The sequence below is a fragment of the Phoenix dactylifera genome, chromosome 17 (genome assembly GCF_009389715.1).
Source record: "Phoenix dactylifera cultivar Barhee BC4 chromosome 17, palm_55x_up_171113_PBpolish2nd_filt_p, whole genome shotgun sequence".
Taxonomy (NCBI): domain Eukaryota; kingdom Viridiplantae; phylum Streptophyta; class Magnoliopsida; order Arecales; family Arecaceae; genus Phoenix; species Phoenix dactylifera.
The window spans coordinates 11,641,714-11,662,589 of NC_052408.1; the positions used below are offsets into that span (position 1 = coordinate 11,641,714).

Consider the following 20,876-nt stretch of genomic DNA (forward strand, 5'->3'; position numbering starts at 1 on the left):
CTTGCCTCGTAAGGGAAGGATACCGAGCCAACGCGATGACAGAGACTCCCATATCCAGCCATCAGAGCTCTGGTATCCAATGCCAATAGCTTCACTTGATCACACAATTGCTCCTCCTTCCTTCTTGTCAAGATAATTCCTCTTTGGCTGGCTATCAAAGTTCCAAACGATCCGTCTTTTTGTTTCATTATTTGATGCATTGGGTGTCTCTATTATTAGTTTTTTTTTTTTTCCTTGGGCTCGTTTTTATCCTTACGTATTTCACGTTTGAGCCCCAGTCTGGCCTATAAGTAGACATGGATATTGCTTTGAAATCCACACAATATCCAAAGTTCTAAAGAGATATTCATATCATCGCCACCTTGTTTCTAGTGCTTTGCAAACTTCCATGGCGGAACAGATGCCCATCATCACAGGTAGCAGCCCGGCAGAGCCGGTTGACGGAGCACCGGAGGACAACGTGCAGGAGGCTCCTGCTGAACAAGCTCGGGATAAGAAGGATAGTGCTCCGGAAAAGCTCAAATGTGACAGCTCTAGCTCCGATTCCGACTCCGGCTCTGAAAAAGACTCAGTAAGATGCACTGCTTATAACATACGCATTTTATTGCTTTTATTCTTCGTAGGCATATATATAGTTGGAGTATCTTATTCCTCTAGCTGGAATATGTTATCCTACTGTATCCTATCGAAGTTAACGCTATTCTGAATTGATCACTACTGTTCTGCTTGGATGAAGGCAAGTGGCGATGACAGCTCCAACGTAAAAAAGAAGATCGTGAAGGAGAAGGCTAAGAAAAAGTCAAGTGGAAAAAAGAAAGAAAACAAACTCCAGTGTGATAGCTCTAACTCCGACTCTGGTAGCTCAGCCTCAGCCTCCGCTTCAGCTTCTGATGATGACTCAGCCTCAAACTCTGCTTCTGACTCTGGCAAAGTAAGAGTTACTCAATGATAACAAGTTAAACCTTTAACTCTTAGCATAGGTTGTTTATATTTTTTTTCCTTCTCTCCTAAGTCCTGATGAAAATGTCTAAACCATTGATTTTATACTAATAGGCTTGAAAGAGGTAAGTAGCCACGCATCTTACCTTAATTTTTTTTTTCTAATCCTATTTTCAGACGAGTAAGGAATCATGTCCATGAACCTACTTATTAACTTCTTTATGGACAGCTGTGGCAGACATTCCATCCGAGCTTCTTGACATTTTGTTTTCCGATTCACTCGGATGTATCAACTCTAGATTGGCTTAATAAATCCGGGTTATCGGGAGGAAAAAAACTACTTGTTAACTTCACTATAACACATTTTGTTTGCTGTGTTTTTTATTAAAAAAACATCCAGTAGATCAAGGGGTGGCTTGACCTTGAAATATATTTGGGTTGGATAACAATTTGACCAGGGAGAGGAAGCCATCATATCTGCCAAGCTTCTAATAACATGGACGATTCAGGAGATGGGGTTCAAATTATCACTTTACAACTCATAAACTACAGAAAATAATGGTGATAGAGTTTTTTTTTTTGTTTGGGTCCTTTAAGTTCTTATGCCCAAATCAAAATTATTATGAACTCCCTGGCATTGTTTTCTTGAATGCAGTCAAGCAGTGAAGCAGTGAAGATGGATGAGAAAAAGAAGAAAAAGGAGGGGCTAATGGAGCAGATTAAAGAGAAGTTTAAATCTGGTGCCGACTCTGGCGATGACTCCAAATCTGTCCAGGTAAATATTTATCTATAATGTGGAAATGATCACCACCCAGCATTATTTATCATAAACTTACGCTGACATCTCCTTTTTCTGATGGCAAACCATAGTCTTTGCTTATTTCCATTGACATAATTCAGAGACAAAAAATACATTACTAACAGCCATTTCATAGAGAGGATGAAGAATTACCGATGCCAAACATCTGGAGAAACACCTTCCAACATTTGAACATCAAACATTCTTTTGATGAAAATGGGGTAATGACACGGGGCTGTAAAACCTAGTTTCAGTATGAAATCAAAAGGAAACTTGAGAATATGTTTCAGTATACACCTTACTACCTACTTCATCAATTTTAGCATCTCAAGCATGAAGGCTTATTAATATGGCTTAATAGTATTGTAATCTGTTTTGTTGATAAAATTCTCTCAAACTGTGAGTATGCATTTCGCTTTTGGAATGCAAGATCAGCTTGATCATAGGTCCCAAACCATTATCGTTAGCATCGAAGAGACGAGGGTTGACAGATTCATGATTAATTACTTTGGGATAAAATTTTTGTGGCGGATGTATGAATGCTTCCATGCAGAATAATTAAGACCCCCACAAAAATACCTGAACTCATTCAGTCATTCAAGTCTAAAGCTTTTATCGATCTTCTTTGTTGCAATTTTGTTTTAAGGATGACAAATCTAAATTAAAGGAGAAGAAAAAGGAACCCGAGGAGAAGGCACAGGAAAAGTCTAGCGGTGGAACTGGAGAAGACGTATCAGCAACAGCACCAGAGAAACCCATGGAAGTGGAGCACGCCCAAGAAGAGAAAGGTATCTTGGAGAAAATCTAGGAGAACCTAATTGGGGCCGACCCAAGGGCAATAAGAATCATGAAACACAGGTGTGAGAAAATCAAAGAAAGCACTTAGGAAGGCAGCAACTTTTTCTTCCGTGTCTAGTTTTTATGAAGTAGGCGTGTGCGCTAGTTTGGGTCGTGTCCTTCTTCCCCCTTCAAGTGTGGTTTCGTGTGTTGTTACTTTGTCATCTGCAGTACGAATAAGAGATTAATAATGCATCGAGTTATGGTGTGCATGTAGTCGTGAACGTACATCAATAATATATCTGGTTGCTTAATTTTATTAAATATATAATTATGTAATGGGATACTTTAAACTTTATTATTTGATTTAAATACTATTTCGACAAAAGTGAAAACAAACACATTGCCAAATTTGAAATTTCAATGTTGTTTGGCTAGTGTACCAAACTTATGTATTTATGTTGTATTTTGGCCTGCACGACGTAGATGGCATTTGTTCCTGCTAAAATATATGACGCATGGAAGTTGTTTGAGGATTGATATCAAAAACAGAAAAAGTTTAACACAAATAGACTTGCCTCAAATATTTTTCAAGATCTGTAATAAACATATTTTTATTTGTTCTTATTTCTTTTTACTAAATAAAATATAAATAGAAATCTTAAATATATTTTCATGTCTCAAAAACTAAACAAATCTTTTTTTGACACAAAATAATGTATGCTTTCTATTGCAGACAAAAACCAATATAAGTTTCTACTGGATCTAAATTAGGTTTAGGCACTACTTCCATTAATATGCAATGTAATACATGACATTAGAAAAAACAATTGACAAATACCTAATGCATATATCAATTAAAATTAAAATAATTAATGCAATAATATAATTTAATCGATGTCTGGGTGTTCTAATCACACAACTTCCACTATTTCATCCACGTTCTATTTTAAATAAATGTGAAATGTGATAGATATAAATTTATGAATATTGTCTTATAAAAGAAAAACTATAGAAGAAAGAAAATGATTAATAAATATGATATGATTTTTAAATAAAATCTATATGGTTCAATTCTAATTTTGAATTCCTAATGTTGAATTTATCGTCACGTGTGTATATAACGGATTTTTCTTTTGAATATCTGCAACAATTCATAATCAGAAATTTTCTTCCGCCTGTCTTCTAAATCTTCTATTTCTATCTTCGTGCTCTCCGGCTATTTTCCTTTGTAAATATTCCTGCTCATCCGACTATTTTCCCTTGTAAATATTCTCTTATACATCATCCATTCTCCGAAACTCCAAAAAAGAAAAGGAAATGAATATAAGTGGGCAAAATAAAAATAATATATTGAAGGCATTTTTGAACTGAAATGAAAAATGACTACCGAAATGAAATTGTACATCTAGAATAGACCTAAGAAGACATAATCCCAGGTGGATACTTGACATGTCCCGCCTCTTCCTGATCCATCACAAGGAAAATGAAAAGCAAAATTTACTTTATCATGTATCAAACGGGAACTGCAAGCAAATAGAACACCCTTCGGTAGTATCAATGCAGTCTCATAAATCATAAATACATGAATGTGATGGACCAAAAAATCTGCAATTCCTATTTTATCCTATACGGATGATCTAATCCGCAAGGACCATGATTGGAAATTGTTTGATCGTCTTTAAAAATCTTAGAGAAGATATTTGGTTTCTTCCAACATCTCAGTGTTAAAATTAGAATGTAATGGGTTCATGATGATATTGCATATAATGTTAGAAGCAACTATGCCTAAAAGTAAACAGTTTATTACCGGAGAAAGCTAATAAATGGTCATCAAAACTGCAATAATCACATTAGTTGCATGTAAAAAATGCTATGTGAGTTCTTCATGAGTTTCCAACAAAAACAAGTTAGAGTTTGAAAAAATCCCATAATTTCATTTCTGCTAACAACTTATAGGTCATCAAAATTGCATTGTTCATATGTGTTACATGTAAGGAGATCGAGTATTCTTTCTTCTGCATGGTTCACGTTTTTTCCAATTTGTTGAATAGTGGACATGGCCAAAATAGCAGCTGAGGTAAAACTCCGGGGCTCATTTTCTTGAACTTAAATGGCCAAATTGTGGGTTGAATAAGAGCAATGCTAAGTCTTCCACAAATCACATTCATTATGTGGCATAATTGGCAGTGCCAATTCAAAAGGGAGCAATGAGAATACAACGGTACGAGGCACAAGGTTCGAGTGGCTGTTTGAGTTACATTTTTGGGTTACTCAACAATTTTTCGTAGAAGAGCCCAATGTCCAAGTAGAGCCTAGTTGGGTTGTACACCTCACAACCCATAAAAGGTCCTTGTACATTCCTTGGATATCTTATCAGTCACTTTGGATGCCGGGAGATATTATCAGCCTGAGAACTTATTTTCTAAAAAAAAAAACGAACGAGGACTCCCAGATTGATGTGAATAATTTTGGCCATTGCGAACAAGGGGCTTATTTTCGAAAAAAAAAATGAACGAGGATTCCTAGATGATGTGAATAATTTTGGCCACTTCGAACAAAGATGGATAGGATTCGGGAGTAAGATTCACCATATCGAAAAGCTGAGTTGCAAGCCAAACTTATGGAGGCTAAAACTTGATTATACGATGTCTGATTGAGATGATTTTTATTTTTAAATCGGATAATTTTTTAAGATCTATGACATGACACCATGTCTTGTATAGAGTAGCGCCCCTAGCGATCGAGCCCAAATTCTATCGTTTAAGGCCCAAAATAAGCTAACCAAACCAAAAGTTTTCTTTTCATATAAGACTTTGACCAGGTATAACTCTCTATCGGAGAAGAATTAGACAGAGTGACTGAAGACAGAGTTGATGGAGAAGTCGAGATCTACTTGCACGAATTTTTAGATTTTTTTAGAAAATTTCTATTAGAGATATATATTTTAGGAAAAAAAACCTACTAGAATTAGAAAGAGGAATCCGACTTAAAATGCGTAAAGAAAAACCTCACCATTATAAATAAAGGCCATGTACTTTAGTTTTTTGATCATTAATAAAAGAAAAGGGGACTTAAGCCCCACTTTCGAATTTCTTTTTTTCTTATTCTAGTTATCTTTCGAGAGATTCGAGTTGAGCGGGTTGAAGAAAATTTTTCTTCTTTCCAATTGAACCCTTAAATATTGGAGATTAATTAAATCCCTAGGAAGCAAATCTCTATGGGTCGCTCCCTTCCATCGTAAGTTTAGAACAAGAACATGGCCAGAGGAAGAACTTGTGGGTTGATAAGTCCTTCAGGTGTCCAACCTGAGACATACAAAAGAAACGGAAGAAAAATATTTGAAGAAAAGCAAAAATTATACCTTTCACCACGTCCACGACAATTACCTCGCCTCTTTCTCGTGGGCATCATTCATTATGCATTTGCCTTGGTGATTGGTCTATAGAAATGAAACGAGGTGATTGGCACGGTGCACGGCCATATTAGTGCATATAGTGTAGGGTATAATATCTCAAATAAAAAGGAAAAACAGGAATTGAGATTGGGGTAATCACGGGAGAAAAGCAAAGGCCATGATCAACTACCAAAACTCTATGTTATTGACTCCAAAAAGATTCTATATGCCTCATGGCTGGCCGATCGAAGCATGCCCTGCTCCTCGAGGGTTGTTTACTGGCCGATACTGATGTACATATAAGCAGACCCTGAGCACACTGGTCTCTGGGCCCATTACTGCTCCCAAACTGCAGACAGGCTTGGCTTCAGCAAGGGCTTTGCGATTTCAAGCCCAACCCAGACCCAACTATGGAAATTTTATCAAGTAGGCCGGTTTTGTAAATCTAAACCCCGTACTCGAACAATGCAGGTTCAGGCGAGCTTTTGGGACTAAATTCGTAGCCCAGTCCCAGTAGTCAGAGATCACGCCTTTGGGCCACAAAAGGCGACTCTGCCCATTGCGAACCCATGGGGGTACCATTTTTAGTCCAAGACATCAAAACAAATGTTTCTAGGCTCCCGCCCAAGTCGAAGGCAATCATGGTCTTTAGTGACATGGATTAGTGACCAAGGGACATCGCAGCATCTAGCTTTGAGAAGAATTAAGAAGCTGCTTCCTGCTTTGTCTAATTTTTCATGCAATCATATCTTCAAGGAAGCTAATCAAGTAGCGTTTGTCTAGCAAGCGTGGCAAGCACACAGCAAGTGAAAAGAACCTGGACCGAAGATTTTCCTCCGGTTTGGCAAATCGCATTAGAGCTGATGTGGAGGGCATTTATTTCGTACCTCTGCAAGCAAAACAAAAAAAAAATGGGGGCGTTTGGGCTTTACCAGCCCACCAAAGTAAAAGGCCTAAACAAATTAGAACAACTAAAGTGTAAGAATCAAATCATGCCACTTGAATCACTATTTTATGCCGCACTTGGGGTTCAACCACTGTCTCACGTATCAAGACCTCACATTTGGGCTGGACCTAATAGAAGTCCAAGCTCACTAGAATTGTAGCCAGCTGGTTTTTTTTTTTTTTTTTTTTTCTGGGGTCGGTGACCAAACCAAGGTCAATAGATTACACCACCCTCTGCCAAGCCACCAAGGTCACGATCAAAGCCTTGCAGCTACTTTGAACCAAGGGACTTCATCACCGCAGGCACGTTTGTATTGATTCTGGGACGGCTATAGACTTTGTAGAAGTCTATGTTTGGTTTGATTCTGGGACGGGAGTGGACTTGGTAGAAGTCTGACGCGGATGAAACTTGAACTTGGTCGCTGGCATCAATACTAATTTTATTAAATAAACTAGTACGCACCCTCAATATGATTTTGACATATTGACCAATAAAATCGGGATGCACTTTCTAAATCTTTTCATCAATTTTTACTATTTAAATAAATTTTAAATTGGATTAGTGGGATTCATTCTGCCATTGTTGATCACTTATCTATGCAAAAAAATATATTAAGCCCTATTGGACCAACTGCATGGACTACTGTTCTAACGGTCTACAACTTTACCCAAGAAAATTAACTTGAAGATATTTTTAGAGATTTTTTGGTCCTATATAAGCACCTGGAATCTTCCTGGCGAATAACTTGATGTTGGATTAAACATACGCTCGCCCTGTTTAAACCTTGACCTTCTCGTTAGTTCAAATCCATTCAGATTTATTCATAAGCACTACGATTGGCCTGTGGTCAGCCTCATTGAGCCCGTATTGTTGTATCCTCTAGCCCCTATGGATCATGAACGGATCTGCTCTAATACCATTTGTAATAATCAAGAATTCCATCCAAAAAAAAAAAATAGTTGGAAGATACTTTTTAGATTTTTTAATCCTGTACGAGCATTCAAGATTTTTTGCGGAACTAAACACACGCCCTCACGGTCCTCAAATTACAATCTCCAAATTTTACTACATCCAACTCAAAATATTGAAACCGATCAATTTCTTCGTCGTGATGTATCTACTGAGATCTTCGAGTATCTATATTTTTCTAAAATTTTGTTCAATATTCCATCTCCATCGAGATATTAAAAGACATCAGCTAATGTTTGTATAAGTCATCAAGGAGTCCAAAAAGTTCTGCTCCTCTGAAGACTTTTCTTTCCCCACGAAGTATGCGGAAAGAGAGGAGGAAAAGGAACAGCAGAATTTAGGAGCGGGTGCCGAGTACGTTCCCTCTTTGCTTTTCTCCCAAGCAAGCTACCCTCTCCACAAGGAAAAACCGCACGGGATTCAGCCCTTTCGGAAAGGCAGCATGCGATGTCCAATAGAATTATAGAAGCACGTCAACTGGCTTCGTTTTTCTTCGCACACATCTGGGAATTTGACAGTAGCCACACCTTAATAAAACTAAAGTAGGTAGAACACCAAAGATACCATCAGGGCGGTAGTGCTTCCCTTTAACCTAATGCACTCAAATCCAGTCCTTAACGCTGAGAACCAATTACGTAACATCCGTATCAACTCTCCACTCTTGCAGGCTTGAGAGAAAATAACGTACACGTAAAAGCTTGCCATCTCTCTCCTGGGACAATCACGCGCATCTCACCAAGATACTGTTGATTCTCCACTGGATATTCCATTTAATCGTTGAATTTGTTAGATTTTTTATTCGTTAAGAATGTATATTTAGAACTTTCAATAATTTTATTTCTATATCTAAATACAAGATGGATTGCAGCTTAAACAAATATGTATAAAATATTTAAAATATATTTAACAAATATTCAACAAATTTGTCGGATGATTTAAATTTATGAATAAGGTATCTTTTATTTGCATTCAGAAACAAAATTGTGCAAAGATCACTCTATATCATTGTGTAGAAAAATCATTTAAAAAAAAAGATAAAAGTACTGATTATATAAATTTTTATGCAAAATTCTTTTTGATCCCTACTCAAGTCTCCTTTCCAACTCCCTGTCTCTCTCTCTCTCTCTGCGTGCGCTCACATGTGCATATGACTTTTAGTAGTGGCTCTTGTGGAAGCCTACTAATAACTTTTCCATCTCACGCTCTCTTTCGAATGTAGACGCCTAGAGGGGTCTATTCTCTGTGGATTTAGTCAAATTGATGCCACCTTTTGCGCGCTATGGCTCGCGGCCTCCTTTCGGCTGGTGGAGCTGGGCGAACTTGGACAAAATAGGGTGCTGGAATTTGGAAGGAGTCCACGTAGGTAGGGCCGCACGGGTTGGGGTTCGAAAATTATTGCAGTGGGTGGTCCAAATTTTAAGCAGTGATTCTTTTTTTTCTTTTTTGGTGAAAGGATGGGAGGGGGAGGGGGAGCGGCAGAACCCCAGCCACATAGCAGCCCTCCATTGGGCCTCCTTCCATCAGAAAATATTCGATGCCGGTTGCAAGTTTCCACGTACCCTCCCCAACTCGTGAGAATTCCCACTGGGCCATCTACGTGTGAGTACGTCACCCCAGCACCACCTCACTACTGATGTAATGAAAGCATATCCACACAGAGCCATCCGGGCGTAGGACATGCGGTCTTCCGATTTAATCGACGCCCGCGTGTTTCGAACTCGGACAATTCGGATGGAGTTCAAACTCCCTTACCACCAGACTATCATCTTGGTGGCAAGCAGTGGTTCTCGGAATGGACCATGAGAAGTGCTTAATGGTGTGTTGAGAAATGCTTTTGGCGGGTTGAGGTCGGCCTGGCTTTGAGGTCTGCTCAGCCGGAATACGACGACATCGTGCCAAGGTAGGATGATTCGTTTTGCCTCCCATCAGTAACTATGTACATAGAACCCTCCTAGGCATCTTTGACCTCTGAGGGACGACGGGATCATAGAGGTGACATACTCCTGCTGCTGCCAGCATAGCTCCTTGACCAATGACCATGAATCACAAATCTAGCACCGCCTTCCAAATCCCCATCCAAGATATCGCCAACAAAATTGACCCTGAGAGAATCAGAGGATGAAGGATTCCAGGTGAAGTACATTATCATGGATACCATCGAAGATACTATGTGAGAGACCCAGTTTTCCCCGCTTTACTTTATTTATGTGCACTTCATGGTCTACGTGTGTTCCAGTTGCTTCGATCCCAGGCTTGCTTTATTTATGTGCACTTTTTTTTGGGGGGGGGGGGTACACTTCTATGTGCACCTTATGGTACTAGTTTTTTCTTTAGTACAAACATCCTCAGACAAAGCTAAACCAATACCAGAGCAGAGCAATAATCTGGAAAAAAACATAGGGTTGGCACCCAAGAGCTCTCTCTCCTGTTAGCGACTTGATGCATCCTAAAGTTGAGCAAGAACTTCATCTGAGAGTAAAGTTAATGTCTACATGCAGAAGGAACCGGCTAGTGAATACCAAATAAGTTAAGTTAACAAATTATCAATCAAATGATCTAAAAAAACTTTGTCGACTTATCATAACAAGATGCTCTGGATAATTTGGTAAAATATATATATACATATATAATAGTTCTGAAATCCAATATTTTTTTTTTCTTTACCATGTGCCCACCACCATTGGCATCCTTATGATTAACTATACTCCAAACTGACCACCATCTAATGGCGGGATCCCGATCGTTGAGAATAATTTCATGTCCGCAATCCAGAAACTCAGAAGATGAAAGTGATGGGGGGCAAAATGGATTGTCCTGCTCGGGGCAAGGGATCGTCCCATCCTAGTCGATATCGACCAGGCAAGATCCCGACCCTGCTCAGAACCAGCCCAATCTTAGACTGCTGTGTCAGCTGCAAGCTCGAGCTCGGAACGTCTTGGTGTGTCAGCTGCAAGCCCAAGAGCTTCTTCGACCACAGAACTATTCACTGACGCGCCTCGACCGGACTCAGGGTACCCTTATATTCGTCGACATTTTCCGACCAAGCTCGGGGCATCCCTTATATTCGCCGACGCGTCCCGACTCGAGCTCGGGGTGCTCTTAATATTCGACGATACACCCCGGCCAAGGTCAGGACGCCACATCTAACAACGTGCCGAGCTTGAGTCGAGGCGCCCTTAATATTCGACGATACGCCCCGGTCAAGTTCGGGGCGCCCCATCTAACAACGTGCCTCGACCCTCAAGCTCGGGGCACCCTACCGAGCAAACCTCGGAATCGGAGAAACTATGTCGCCCTTGCCAAATATATGATGCTACCTCTCATCGAGCTCGGCTTCGCCCATGACCGCATCCACCTGTGTGCCTAAGCACGCCTATGTGGCCATACATTACAACGCCACTGTGTCATGCTTTGCTTGCTGGCCAACGACAGGCAAGGACATGCCACGCTGCTCCAGCCATACCCCGCACACCTATTAACACCTTACCGTTCGCAAGAACAACCTACGCTGTGCACCTCAGGCAAGCTCTAGCTGTGCACCATCTGTCTAAAACCCATCTCTTCTCATGATGAGGACGGTCCATACCTCCGTCACCTAGACACCTCTATGGGGACTATAAATAGTCCCATCAAGTAATATAGGGGGACTTTTTTGGACTAACTAAGATCCACTTTAACTTAAGCGTCGAAGGGCCCTCAGCAGAACCACCAGTGAGGTTTTGTGCAGATACGCTGTCGCGCAGAAGGTGGTTTTTCTTTCTCCGCCCCAGCCGGCAGCTCCCTCGACTTTCCTGGCGTGGTCACCCTCGGGTCGAATTTGAACCACAACAGAAAATGATCGGAAGATCTGGTTGTGAAAATAGTGGCGGATATTTGATTTAGATTGCACCCGTCGACCCCTGTTATCTTAGACAAGATGAAAACGCTATGTGTGACTGCTTGTTTGACAAATTATTAGGAAAAGTGACTTTGCATGGAGATCATTACCTGGAGAGAACTACTTGAAAAGACATTAAATTTTCGTTAGTTCACCTAGTGATTTTACAAGAAAAATGTATCCCAAGGACTTGCCGTTACTATATCTATGTTATAAGAGACTTATGAGAACCTTGGTGAAAGTTTTATTAATAGCATCGTTCATGATGAATGTTGGATAACTTCAAATGAAAAGCATGCATCAGGATTTCATCAACTCCACGTAACACGTACTTTTTCAGAAATCCGACATTTATACGAAGGAAACTCTTGTTACACGCTCAAACCATTTTATTAACGGGAAATTACTTTCCCGTCCCTCAAAAGACCCCGCTGGAACAAGAGGTCCCGGTTGACCCAAAAACAAACTTCCGGTCCACCGCTTCATGGATCTTTAATTCCCGGTCCCTAAGTTACTGTTTGCTTTAAAATATAGTACCCAAAGTGCCCCCAGGTTACTTAAGTACCCCCAGGCTACCGGAAGCGGGAAAAACATAGGTACCGCATTCTGTTTTGGAACCGGAAACACTCTGTTTTTGTGTACCGAAGATGCTCCGAAGTAAAAATCCGACTTGCAGCCCTTAAGCGTGGATGCCCCTGGTGATCCCACGGAAGGTGTTTACCGAAGATGGCTTTCGAGGAAGATTTTGAGACGGGAAAAAGGTGTAAAAATAGGCCGCAACAGGGTATGCGTTATGTCTCCGTTCTTCTCTGTTTTGTCTTTGCCAATGGAGATTGTTTGGTCTGGGAAGAGACAAGCACCCATTAGGATGGATGCTAGATGGATAGGGAGAGAGCATGTCGAGCCTTTGTGTTGACCTAAAAACGTTGAGACTACATCTTACTCTTTACCGGTTCCCTGTTTGAGAGAACGCTGATAGTCCCTCTTTCTCTGTGTAGTGAGACTCTGCTCCACTATATTCCTAAGTCTGTTTGCAATTCGGAATTATCTGTTCATTGCCTCCTCTTTTTTCCATTGTCATGGCTTCGGAAGACACTGGTAGCTCTGTTTTTATGGCCATTTGTTCTTATGGTAGTGAAGCTGTGATTATTTCCATCTCAAAAGACACAATTCTTGATCAAATTTTTAAGGAAATAGTTGAAAGGTGGAGACATTTATCTTCTACAATGATAGAAGTTAAGTTTTATATTCCAAACAAGTCTAAAATGCTTGTTACGCTCATGAGCGATAAGGATGTTCGTAACATGCATGAAATACACGTCAACTTAAATGCCAAGGTGATCGAGATGGTTGTTACTCATTCTCCAACCTTGATCGAAGGTGCTGCTGTGGTAATTGAGAGGTATTCCCTTTTTTAAATATTGTTTTGTGCAACGGATTTTAGTAAGTTTGCTAAAATAATGTTTATCCTATTGTATGAACAGTGGCTCATCGCATTGTGCTGAAATCAGTTCGAGAGGGAAAAATTTTTCGAAGGGTAGCTCAAGTAATTTTGGTCAAGTTGTTGAAAAAACAAGAGCCGCAATTGAAGAGGAAGCAAGTAAAAAAAATTCGTTGGATGATTGGAAAAATAGTATAGAGGGTGTTGGTCAGGAGTTCATGAATGTGGAAACTCTACGTGACACCATTCGCAACTATTGCATTGCAATTTGCAGGGATTTTGTCTTCGTGAAGAACGATCGTGATCGAGTTACTGTAGAATGTGTTTATGAAGGTTGCGAATGGCGTATTCATGCTTCTCGCCTTGGGAATGGTGAAAAGTTTGCAATTAAAAAAATGCACTGTAACCACACATGTGGAGGAGGATTGCAAGTGCGGTCTCATCCAAAGGCTTCAAAACGTTGGGTTTCCAAAATTGTTAAAGATCAACTTCAAGATATGCCGTTATATAAGCCGAGTGATATTGTAAAGGATATTCGACGACAATATGGTGTTGAATTGCCGTATCATCAAGCTTGGCGTGGTAAGGAGGTGGCCATGATGGATCTTTATGGTAACAGCCGGCTATCTTATGAACGGATTCGCTGGTATTGCGATGCCATTCGTCAGACCAACCCCGGCAGCATTGCAGAGTACGAAACAATTGATGGTCGATTCAGACGTCTATTCATTTGTTTTCATGCTTCACTAATGGGTTTCATAAAAGGATGTCGTCCTCTGATTTTTATGGATGGCACATTTATAAAGCATAAGGATGGAGGTGTATTGCTTGGAGCCACTTCCAAAGATGGAAATAATGATATGTTTCCTATAGCTTATGGTGTTGTAGATATAGAATGTGATGAAAATTGGGAATGGTTTTGCCGGTTTCTGAAAGAAGCTATTCATAGTTGTACTGAGTATAGTGGTCAACAGTTCACATTTATGACGGATAGACATTAGGGCATTATTAAATCCGTGCTTAGGTACTTTCCTGATTCTTACCACTCATATTGTATACGTCATGTGAAAGAAAACTTCAAGAATCAGGTTTGCATCGTCATATTATGCATCGTCCTTGTCCATTATCGTGCAGCTGAGAGAAAGAGGCTCATTGATTTACTAAATGCTGCTGCCTATACACCAAGGCTTACTGTATTCCGAAAGCTAATTGCAAAGCTTACATCAGAAGCCCCTGGTGCTACCACCTTTCTCCTACATGCAAAGCCGGAGCATTGGGCGAATGCTGTATTTCCAGGTCCACGCTGGGGCATCATGACATCGAATGTGGCAGAGTCTTTTAATAGTTGGGTCCTGGAGGTTCGTCATCTCCCTGTGCCTCAGATGGTTGACCATATAAGGATCCAAATAATGCAGATGATGCATCAACGGCGTAATCGAGGATATAGCATTCAATCTCAACTTTGTCCTGATGCGGAGAAAGTGTTGCAAAAAAATGCGGAAGATGGTCGGAGATTAGCTGTATTTACGTCCAACATAATGATATATGATGTAAAGGATACCAACTACTCATGCAAAGTTGACCTGCATATGTGTAGCTGCTCTTGTGGCGAGTGGCGAATCTTCCGCATGCCATGTAAGCATGCTTGTGCATGCATCGAGAAGGACGGCATATCACTATACCAATTCACCGACAATTGCTTCCAAGCTGAATTGTATAGAGTAACATATGCCGAAGCAATCAGTCCAATTCCTGACATGGAGAAACCCCAAAGTGCCTCTGAAGAGATCCACATTCTACCCCCTATAAGAAAGACACGTCCTGGCAGGCCTAAAAAGAAGAGAAGACCTTCGCAAGTGGAGTCAGTACGTGAAATGAGATGTGGACGATGCGGGAAGGTTGGGCACAATAGAAGGACTTGTAATGAGGTCATCAAGTAAAGAATATGGACATTATGAAGAATGTATCGAGATACCTGCAATGTATTTTCATGTTAGTCACAGCATATTAAGAACAAAACTCTTGTATTGATGTTAATGAAGTGCAAACTGAATTGTATATGTTGATTTTTTGTTAGATTTTAATTCAGTTACTTCAAACCGGAATGCAGTTAAAAAATTGTTACAAACATGTAATGATACACAGTTAATCAACGGTTGGCATAGCATTCGACGTCAGCTCTGACAATTACAATAGTTGAATATGGCGTGGAAAAATTTATATTGACACCTAAAATCCCGTTTCCCGGCTTCCCTTCGACTTTGCCTAATCTGAGACTCTTAACGAGTCGACTCCGAAAATATTGGAGTCGACTCGATCTGTCCCGATATCGACTCGGTAGGAAAAGAGGTCGACTCTTAGGCTTGGCTGAGCTAAGGTCCACTCTCTGTCTTTGTTCTGTCCCACTTAACGGGGCGACTCGCCTTTCACTGGGGTCGACTCGAACTGCCCTGGGGTTGACTCAGAACTCCATGAGGTCGACACTTAGGCTTCGCTTATTTTGGCTGCTCTCTGTCTTTGCTCTGTGCCAGCTAAGGAGTCGACTCGCTTTTCACCGGAGTCGACTCCCACTGCAAGGAGGTCGACTCAAAACTCGGTGAGGTCGACACTTAGGCTTCCCTTAATTCGGCTGCTCTCTGTCTTTGCTCTGTGCCAGCTAAGGAGTCGACTCGTCCGTCACCGGAGTCGACTCCCACTGCAAGGAGGTCGACTCAAAACTCGGTGAGGTCGACACTTAGGCTTCGCTTATTTCGGCTGCTCTCTGTCTTTGCTCTGTGCCACCTAAGGAGTCGACTCGTCCGTCACCGGAGTCGACTCCCACTGCAAGGAGGTCGACTTAAAACTCGGTGAGGTCGACACTTAGGCTTCGCTTATTTCGGCTGCTCTCTGTCTTTGCTCTGTGCCACCTAAGGAGTCGACTCGTCTGTCACCGGAGTCGACTCCCACTGCAAGGAGGTCGACTCAAAACTCGGTGAGGTCGACACTTAGGCTTCCCTTATTTCGGCTGCTCTCTATCTTTGCTCTGTGCCACCTAAGGAGTCGACTCGTCTTTCACCGAAGTCGACTGCTACTGCACGGAGGTCGACTCAAAACTCTGAGAACACAGTTAGCTTGTCTGGGAACACAGTTAGCTTGTCTGGGAACACAGTTAGCTTGCTGTCTGGGAACACAGTTAGCTTCTCTGGGAACACAGTTAGCTTGCGGTTCTGGGAACACAGTTAGCTTGTCTGGGAACACAGTTAGCTTCTCTGGGAACACAGTTATGGAGTGTCTGGGAACACAGTTAGCTTGTCTGGGAACACAGTTAGCTTCTCTGGGAACACAGTTAGCTTCTCTGGGAACACAGTTAGCTTGCGGTTCTGGGAACACAGTTAGCTTCTCTGGGAATACAGTTAGCTTCTCTGGGAACACAGTTAGCTTGTACAGTTAGCTTGTTTCTGGGAACACAGTTAGCTTGTCTGGGAACACAGTTAGCTTCTCTGGGAACACAGTTAGCATTCTGTCTGGGAACACAGTTAGCTTGTCTGGGAACACAGTTAGCTTCTCTGGGAACACAGTTAGCTTGTTTCTGGGAACACAGTTAGCTTCTCTGGGAACACAGTTAGCTTGTTTCTGGGAACACAGTTAGCTTCTCTGGGAACACAGTTAGCATGTATGTCTTTGCTCCGTGCCACCTAAGGAGTCGACTCGTCTTTCACCGGAGTCGACTCCCACTGCACGGAGGTCGACTCAAAACTCGGTGAGGTCGACTCAAAACTCTGAGAACACAGTTAGCTTGTCTGGGAACACAGTTAGCTTGTCTGGAAACACAGTTAGCTTGCCTGGGAACACAGTTAGCTTGCTGTCTGGGAACACAGTTAGCTTCTCTGGGAACACAGTTAGCTTCTCTGGGAACACAGTTAGCTTGTACAGTTAGCTTGTTTCTGGGAACACAGTTAGCTTGTCTGGGAACACAGTTAGCTTCTCTGGGAACACAGTTAGCTTGCGGTTCTGGGAACACAGTTAGCTTCTCTGGGAACACAGTTAGCTTCTCTGGGAACACAGTTAGCTTGTACAGTTAGCTTGTTTCTGGGAACACAGTTAGCTTGTCTGGGAACACAGTTAGCTTCTCTGGGAACACAGTTAGCATTCTGTCTGGGAACACAGTTAGCTTGTCTGGGAACACAATTAGCTTCTCTGGGAACACAGTTAGCTTGTTTCTGGGAACACAGTTAGCTTCTCTGGGAACACAGTTAGCTTGTTTCTGGGAACACAGTTAGCTTCTCTGGGAACACAGTTAGCATGTATGTCTTTGCTCCGTGCCACCTAAGGAGTCGACTCGTCTTTCACCGGAGTCGACTCCCACTGCACGGAGGTCGACTCAAAACTCGGTGAGGTCGACTCAAAACTCTGAGAACACAGTTAGCTTGTCTGGGAACACAGTTAGCTTGCCTGGGAACACAGTTAGCTTGCTGTCTGGGAACACAGTTAGCTTCTCTGGGAACACAGTTAGCTTCTCTGGGAACACAGTTAGCTTGTACAGTTAGCTTGTTTCTGGGAACACAATTAGCTTGTCTGGGAACACAGTTAGCTTCTCTGGGAACACAGTTAGCTTGCGGTTCTGGGAACACAGTTAGCTTGTCTGGGAACACAGTTAGCTTCTCTGGGAACACAGTTAGCATGTACAGTTAGCTTGTTTCTGGGAACACAGTTAGCTTGTCTGGGAACACAATTAGCTTCTCTGGGAACACAGTTAGCATTCTGTCTGGGAACACAGTTAGCTTGTCTGGGAACACAGTTAGCTTCTCTGGGAACACAGTTAGCTTGTTTCTGGGAACACAGTTAGCTTCTCTGGGAACACAGTTAGCTTGTTTCTGGGAACACAGTTAGCTTCTCTGGGAACACAGTTAGCATGTGTGTCTTTGCTCCGTGCCACCTAAGGAGTCGACTCGTCTTTCACCGGAGTCGACTCCCACTGCACGGAGGTCGACTCAAAACTCGGTGAGGTCGACTCAAAACTCTGAGAACACAGTTAGCTTGTCTGGGAACACAGTTAGCTTGTCTGGGAACACAGTTAGCTTCTCTGGGAACACAGTTATGGAGTGTCTGGGAACACAGTTAGCTTGTCTGGGAACACAGTTAGCTTCTCTGGGAACACAGTTATTACGATTGAGTCGACCCGACTGATATTTGGAGTCGACCCCATAACTCTCTCAGAGTATTCCAAATAGCGCCTGTGTACGCAGCCAAGCTACGAGTCGACCCTCTCATCAAGATGGCGTCGACTCCATTTCGTAGGAGTCGATATCTTCTTGCCTGAGGTCGACCCGTAACTCCAATAAGGAAATAAAACCTGAGGTCAATCGACTCCCTCTTCCCTTCTATTTTCGTGGAGTCGACCTAAGTTCCCTTCCCGTGCTCCTTGCGTCTCTTCGTTCGTCCAATTCCTTACTTCCCTCCTCTCTATCTATCATCCATCCGTCGCCATGCCGAGGAAGCAGGTCGTGCGGCCTTCAAAGAAGAGAAGTAATGTTCCGGAAGCAACCGAGCGAAAGTCCAAGGCAAGAAACGACGTTCCTCCTCCTCGTCCGCATGCTCCATCTCCTCCTAGGCAAGTACCCTTGGTGACTCGTCGTGTTTCTCTCGGTAGGAAAATAGATTTCGACTTCTTAGAAGCCCAGGGTTTTACCATAGGTCTGAAGCTGAAAGCCATGGGTTGGGAAACCCTATGTTCCCTTGACATTCCGACGTACCCGAACCTTGTTCGCCATTTCTATGCCAATCTCAAAACCGGAATTGCTACCATTGAAAGTGTGGTAAAGGAAACCCCAATTCTGCTAAACCCGGAAACCCTAGGGAGTCTTGTCAACATCCCAACCTCTGGTTCAACCGAAGATTTTTTAGAAAATAGAGTGTTGGGCATTCAATATCTTCTTGGCACAGAAAATGTTAGTCCACTTGAGCAAATTTCGGCCAACCGACTTAGTGTGAAAAATCGACTATTACATCATATTGTTAGCCGAATCCTCTTTTCGAAAACAGGTAGGTTTGATTTTGTGTCCGAAAGAGATATTCTTGTTATCTTCCACATTCTGAACGGTAGCCCCCTTAGTTTACCTCACCTGATTATTAGACACATGGTAGAGTCTGCCTCTAGAGCTAGGGCATCCTTGCCATATGGAATGCTCTTAACCTTAGTCTTCGAGGAGTTCGGTGTAAATACTGAAGGGGAACCATCTACAACTCTTGGTCATTGGGATACTTACAATGACCGGTCGCTACATCGAATGGGTTTTCGTAAGAAAGATGGTCAGTGGATAAGAAAAGATGAAGGGAAGAGCAGTGCGTGCCATAGAGAAGAGCAGCGACCTGTCGAAAATGAAGAATCATTTCATCCTCCCACTGAAGAACCAATTGCCCAAACTCAACAGCCCACTGAAGTTAGACTTAGTGCTGAGCAGTTCAGAGCACTAAGGGATGATATCGTGCAAGAGCTAAGAAATTCTAGAGATGTTGCTTGTACAGACTTGGTACCTTCCAATGCAACCGTGTGTGAATTGGTCGCTGAAATGAGGGCGGAAATGGTCAGTCTTCGATGTCTTCTTCAAGGACAGTACCAGAGATTTGTGGACATAGAAGAGGAGACCAAAAAGCTTCAACAATCTGTCAGAAAGGACATGGAGAATCTGAATGAAAATGCACAGGATGTATGCGACAAACTTCTACAATCACTTCATAAGATCAATCAGACTTTAGCTGACCTCAACAAGTCCTATCTCCAGTCCAACTCTGAAGTTGCAGCCATTCTGCAGAAAGTTTCAGAAGTTCTGGGTCTTGTAATGGGGAGACTGCCAAGAGCTTCTTCGAGTTTCACTGCCCCATGATTTCTTCTTTTCGTAGAAACTAAGGTTATTTTGTCTGCAAGAGTTTAATAGGTCTCGAGGAGACTCATTGTAATATATTTATGTAATGTCAACAATTGCAATGAAATGTTCTATTTTTGACCAACATGGCTTGTATAATGATATTTTGATTCTATGGTAATTGTGTATTCGTAACATCCAGAAGATTGCTAAAAAAGGGGAAAGAAATAAATGTTAACTAGATTAAGGGAGTCGACCCCAGTGAATGGAGAGTCGACCCCTTATGTGGCACAGAGCCAAGACAGAGAGCACCCAAAAACAGCCAGCGACGCATAAGTGTCGACCTCAGGCATACTGGAGTCGACCTCTCGACATAAGGGAGTCGACTCCAGTGAATGGCGAGTCGACCCCTTAGGTGGCACAGAGGCAAGACAGAGAGCACCCAAAAACAGCCAGAGCCTAAGTGTCGACCTCAGGCAGACTGGAGTCGACCTCTGGACATAAGGGAGTCGACCCTTAAGAGTGCCTGGTGTGCTGGGGTCGACTCCAGTCTAAGGGAGTCGACTCCAGTGAATGGCGAGTCGACCCCTTAAGTGGCACAGAGGCAAGACAGAGAGCACCCAAAGTTAGCCAGAGCCTAAGTGTCGACCTCAGGCAGACTGGAGTCGACCTCTGGACATAAGGGAGTCGACCCTTAAGAGTGCCTGGTGTGCTGGGGTCGACTCCAGTCTAAGGGAGTCGACTCCAGTGAATGGCGAGTCGACCCCTTAAGTGGCACAGAGCCAACACAGAGAGTGGCTGGTGTGCCAGAGTCGACCTCCGGACATTCAGGTTTGCATCCCTTAAGAGTGGCTGGTGAGTTAGCTTGACTCGTCGCGAACAAATGTCG

General features: G+C 42.3%; 3 protein-coding genes across 4 annotated transcripts; all 3 read left to right on the plus strand.

Annotated features, from left to right (window-relative positions):
- Positions 1-293: 293 nt before the first annotated feature.
- Positions 294-2,839, plus strand: LOC108511081 (protein starmaker-like). Of its 2 annotated transcripts, none has more exons than XM_039115242.1 (4): positions 294-571; positions 737-931; positions 1,595-1,714; positions 2,406-2,839. In XM_039115242.1, exons 1-4 carry the CDS (start codon positions 389-391, stop codon positions 2,544-2,546), a joined length of 639 nt encoding a protein of 212 aa, XP_038971170.1. In that variant the 5' UTR covers positions 294-388; the 3' UTR covers positions 2,547-2,839. The 2 variants fall into 2 exon arrangements, with proteins under 2 accessions (XP_038971170.1, XP_017696828.1); XM_017841339.3 differs by having other exon boundaries at positions 301-571; positions 2,385-2,839.
- Positions 2,840-12,783: 9,944 nt separating this feature from the next.
- Positions 12,784-15,085, plus strand: LOC120104295. Its single transcript, XM_039115217.1, has 3 exons — positions 12,784-13,106; positions 13,189-14,061; positions 14,170-15,085. Exons 1-3 carry the CDS (start codon positions 12,784-12,786, stop codon positions 15,083-15,085), a joined length of 2,112 nt encoding a protein of 703 aa, XP_038971145.1.
- A 3,525-nt stretch (positions 15,086-18,610) lies between these two features.
- On the plus strand, positions 18,611-20,008 carry LOC120104296. Its single transcript, XM_039115218.1, has one exon. The coding sequence runs from the start codon at positions 18,611-18,613 to the stop codon at positions 20,006-20,008; it is 1,398 nt and encodes a 465-aa protein (XP_038971146.1).
- The last annotated feature ends 868 nt before the right edge of the window (positions 20,009-20,876 follow it).

Bases quoted from the DNA above. Each gene is read 5' to 3' on its own strand.
- LOC108511081 (XM_017841339.3), top strand. From the start codon at position 389: ATGGCGGAACAGATGCCCATCATCACAGGTAGCAGCCCGGCAGAGCCG. The intron at 572-736 runs GTAAGATGCACT...GCTTGGATGAAG, and splicing joins CCGGCTCTGAAAAAGACTCA to GCAAGTGGCGATGACAGCTC. The intron at 1,715-2,384 runs GTAAATATTTAT...TTTTGTTTTAAG, and splicing joins ATGACTCCAAATCTGTCCAG to GATGACAAATCTAAATTAAA.
- LOC120104295 (XM_039115217.1), top strand. From the start codon at position 12,784: ATGGCTTCGGAAGACACTGGTAGCTCTGTTTTTATGGCCATTTGTTCT. The intron at 13,107-13,188 runs GTATTCCCTTTT...TTGTATGAACAG, and splicing joins GCTGCTGTGGTAATTGAGAG to TGGCTCATCGCATTGTGCTG. The intron at 14,062-14,169 runs GTTTTGCCGGTT...ATCCGTGCTTAG, and splicing joins TGTGATGAAAATTGGGAATG to GTACTTTCCTGATTCTTACC.
- LOC120104296 (XM_039115218.1), top strand. From the start codon at position 18,611: ATGCCGAGGAAGCAGGTCGTGCGGCCTTCAAAGAAGAGAAGTAATGTT.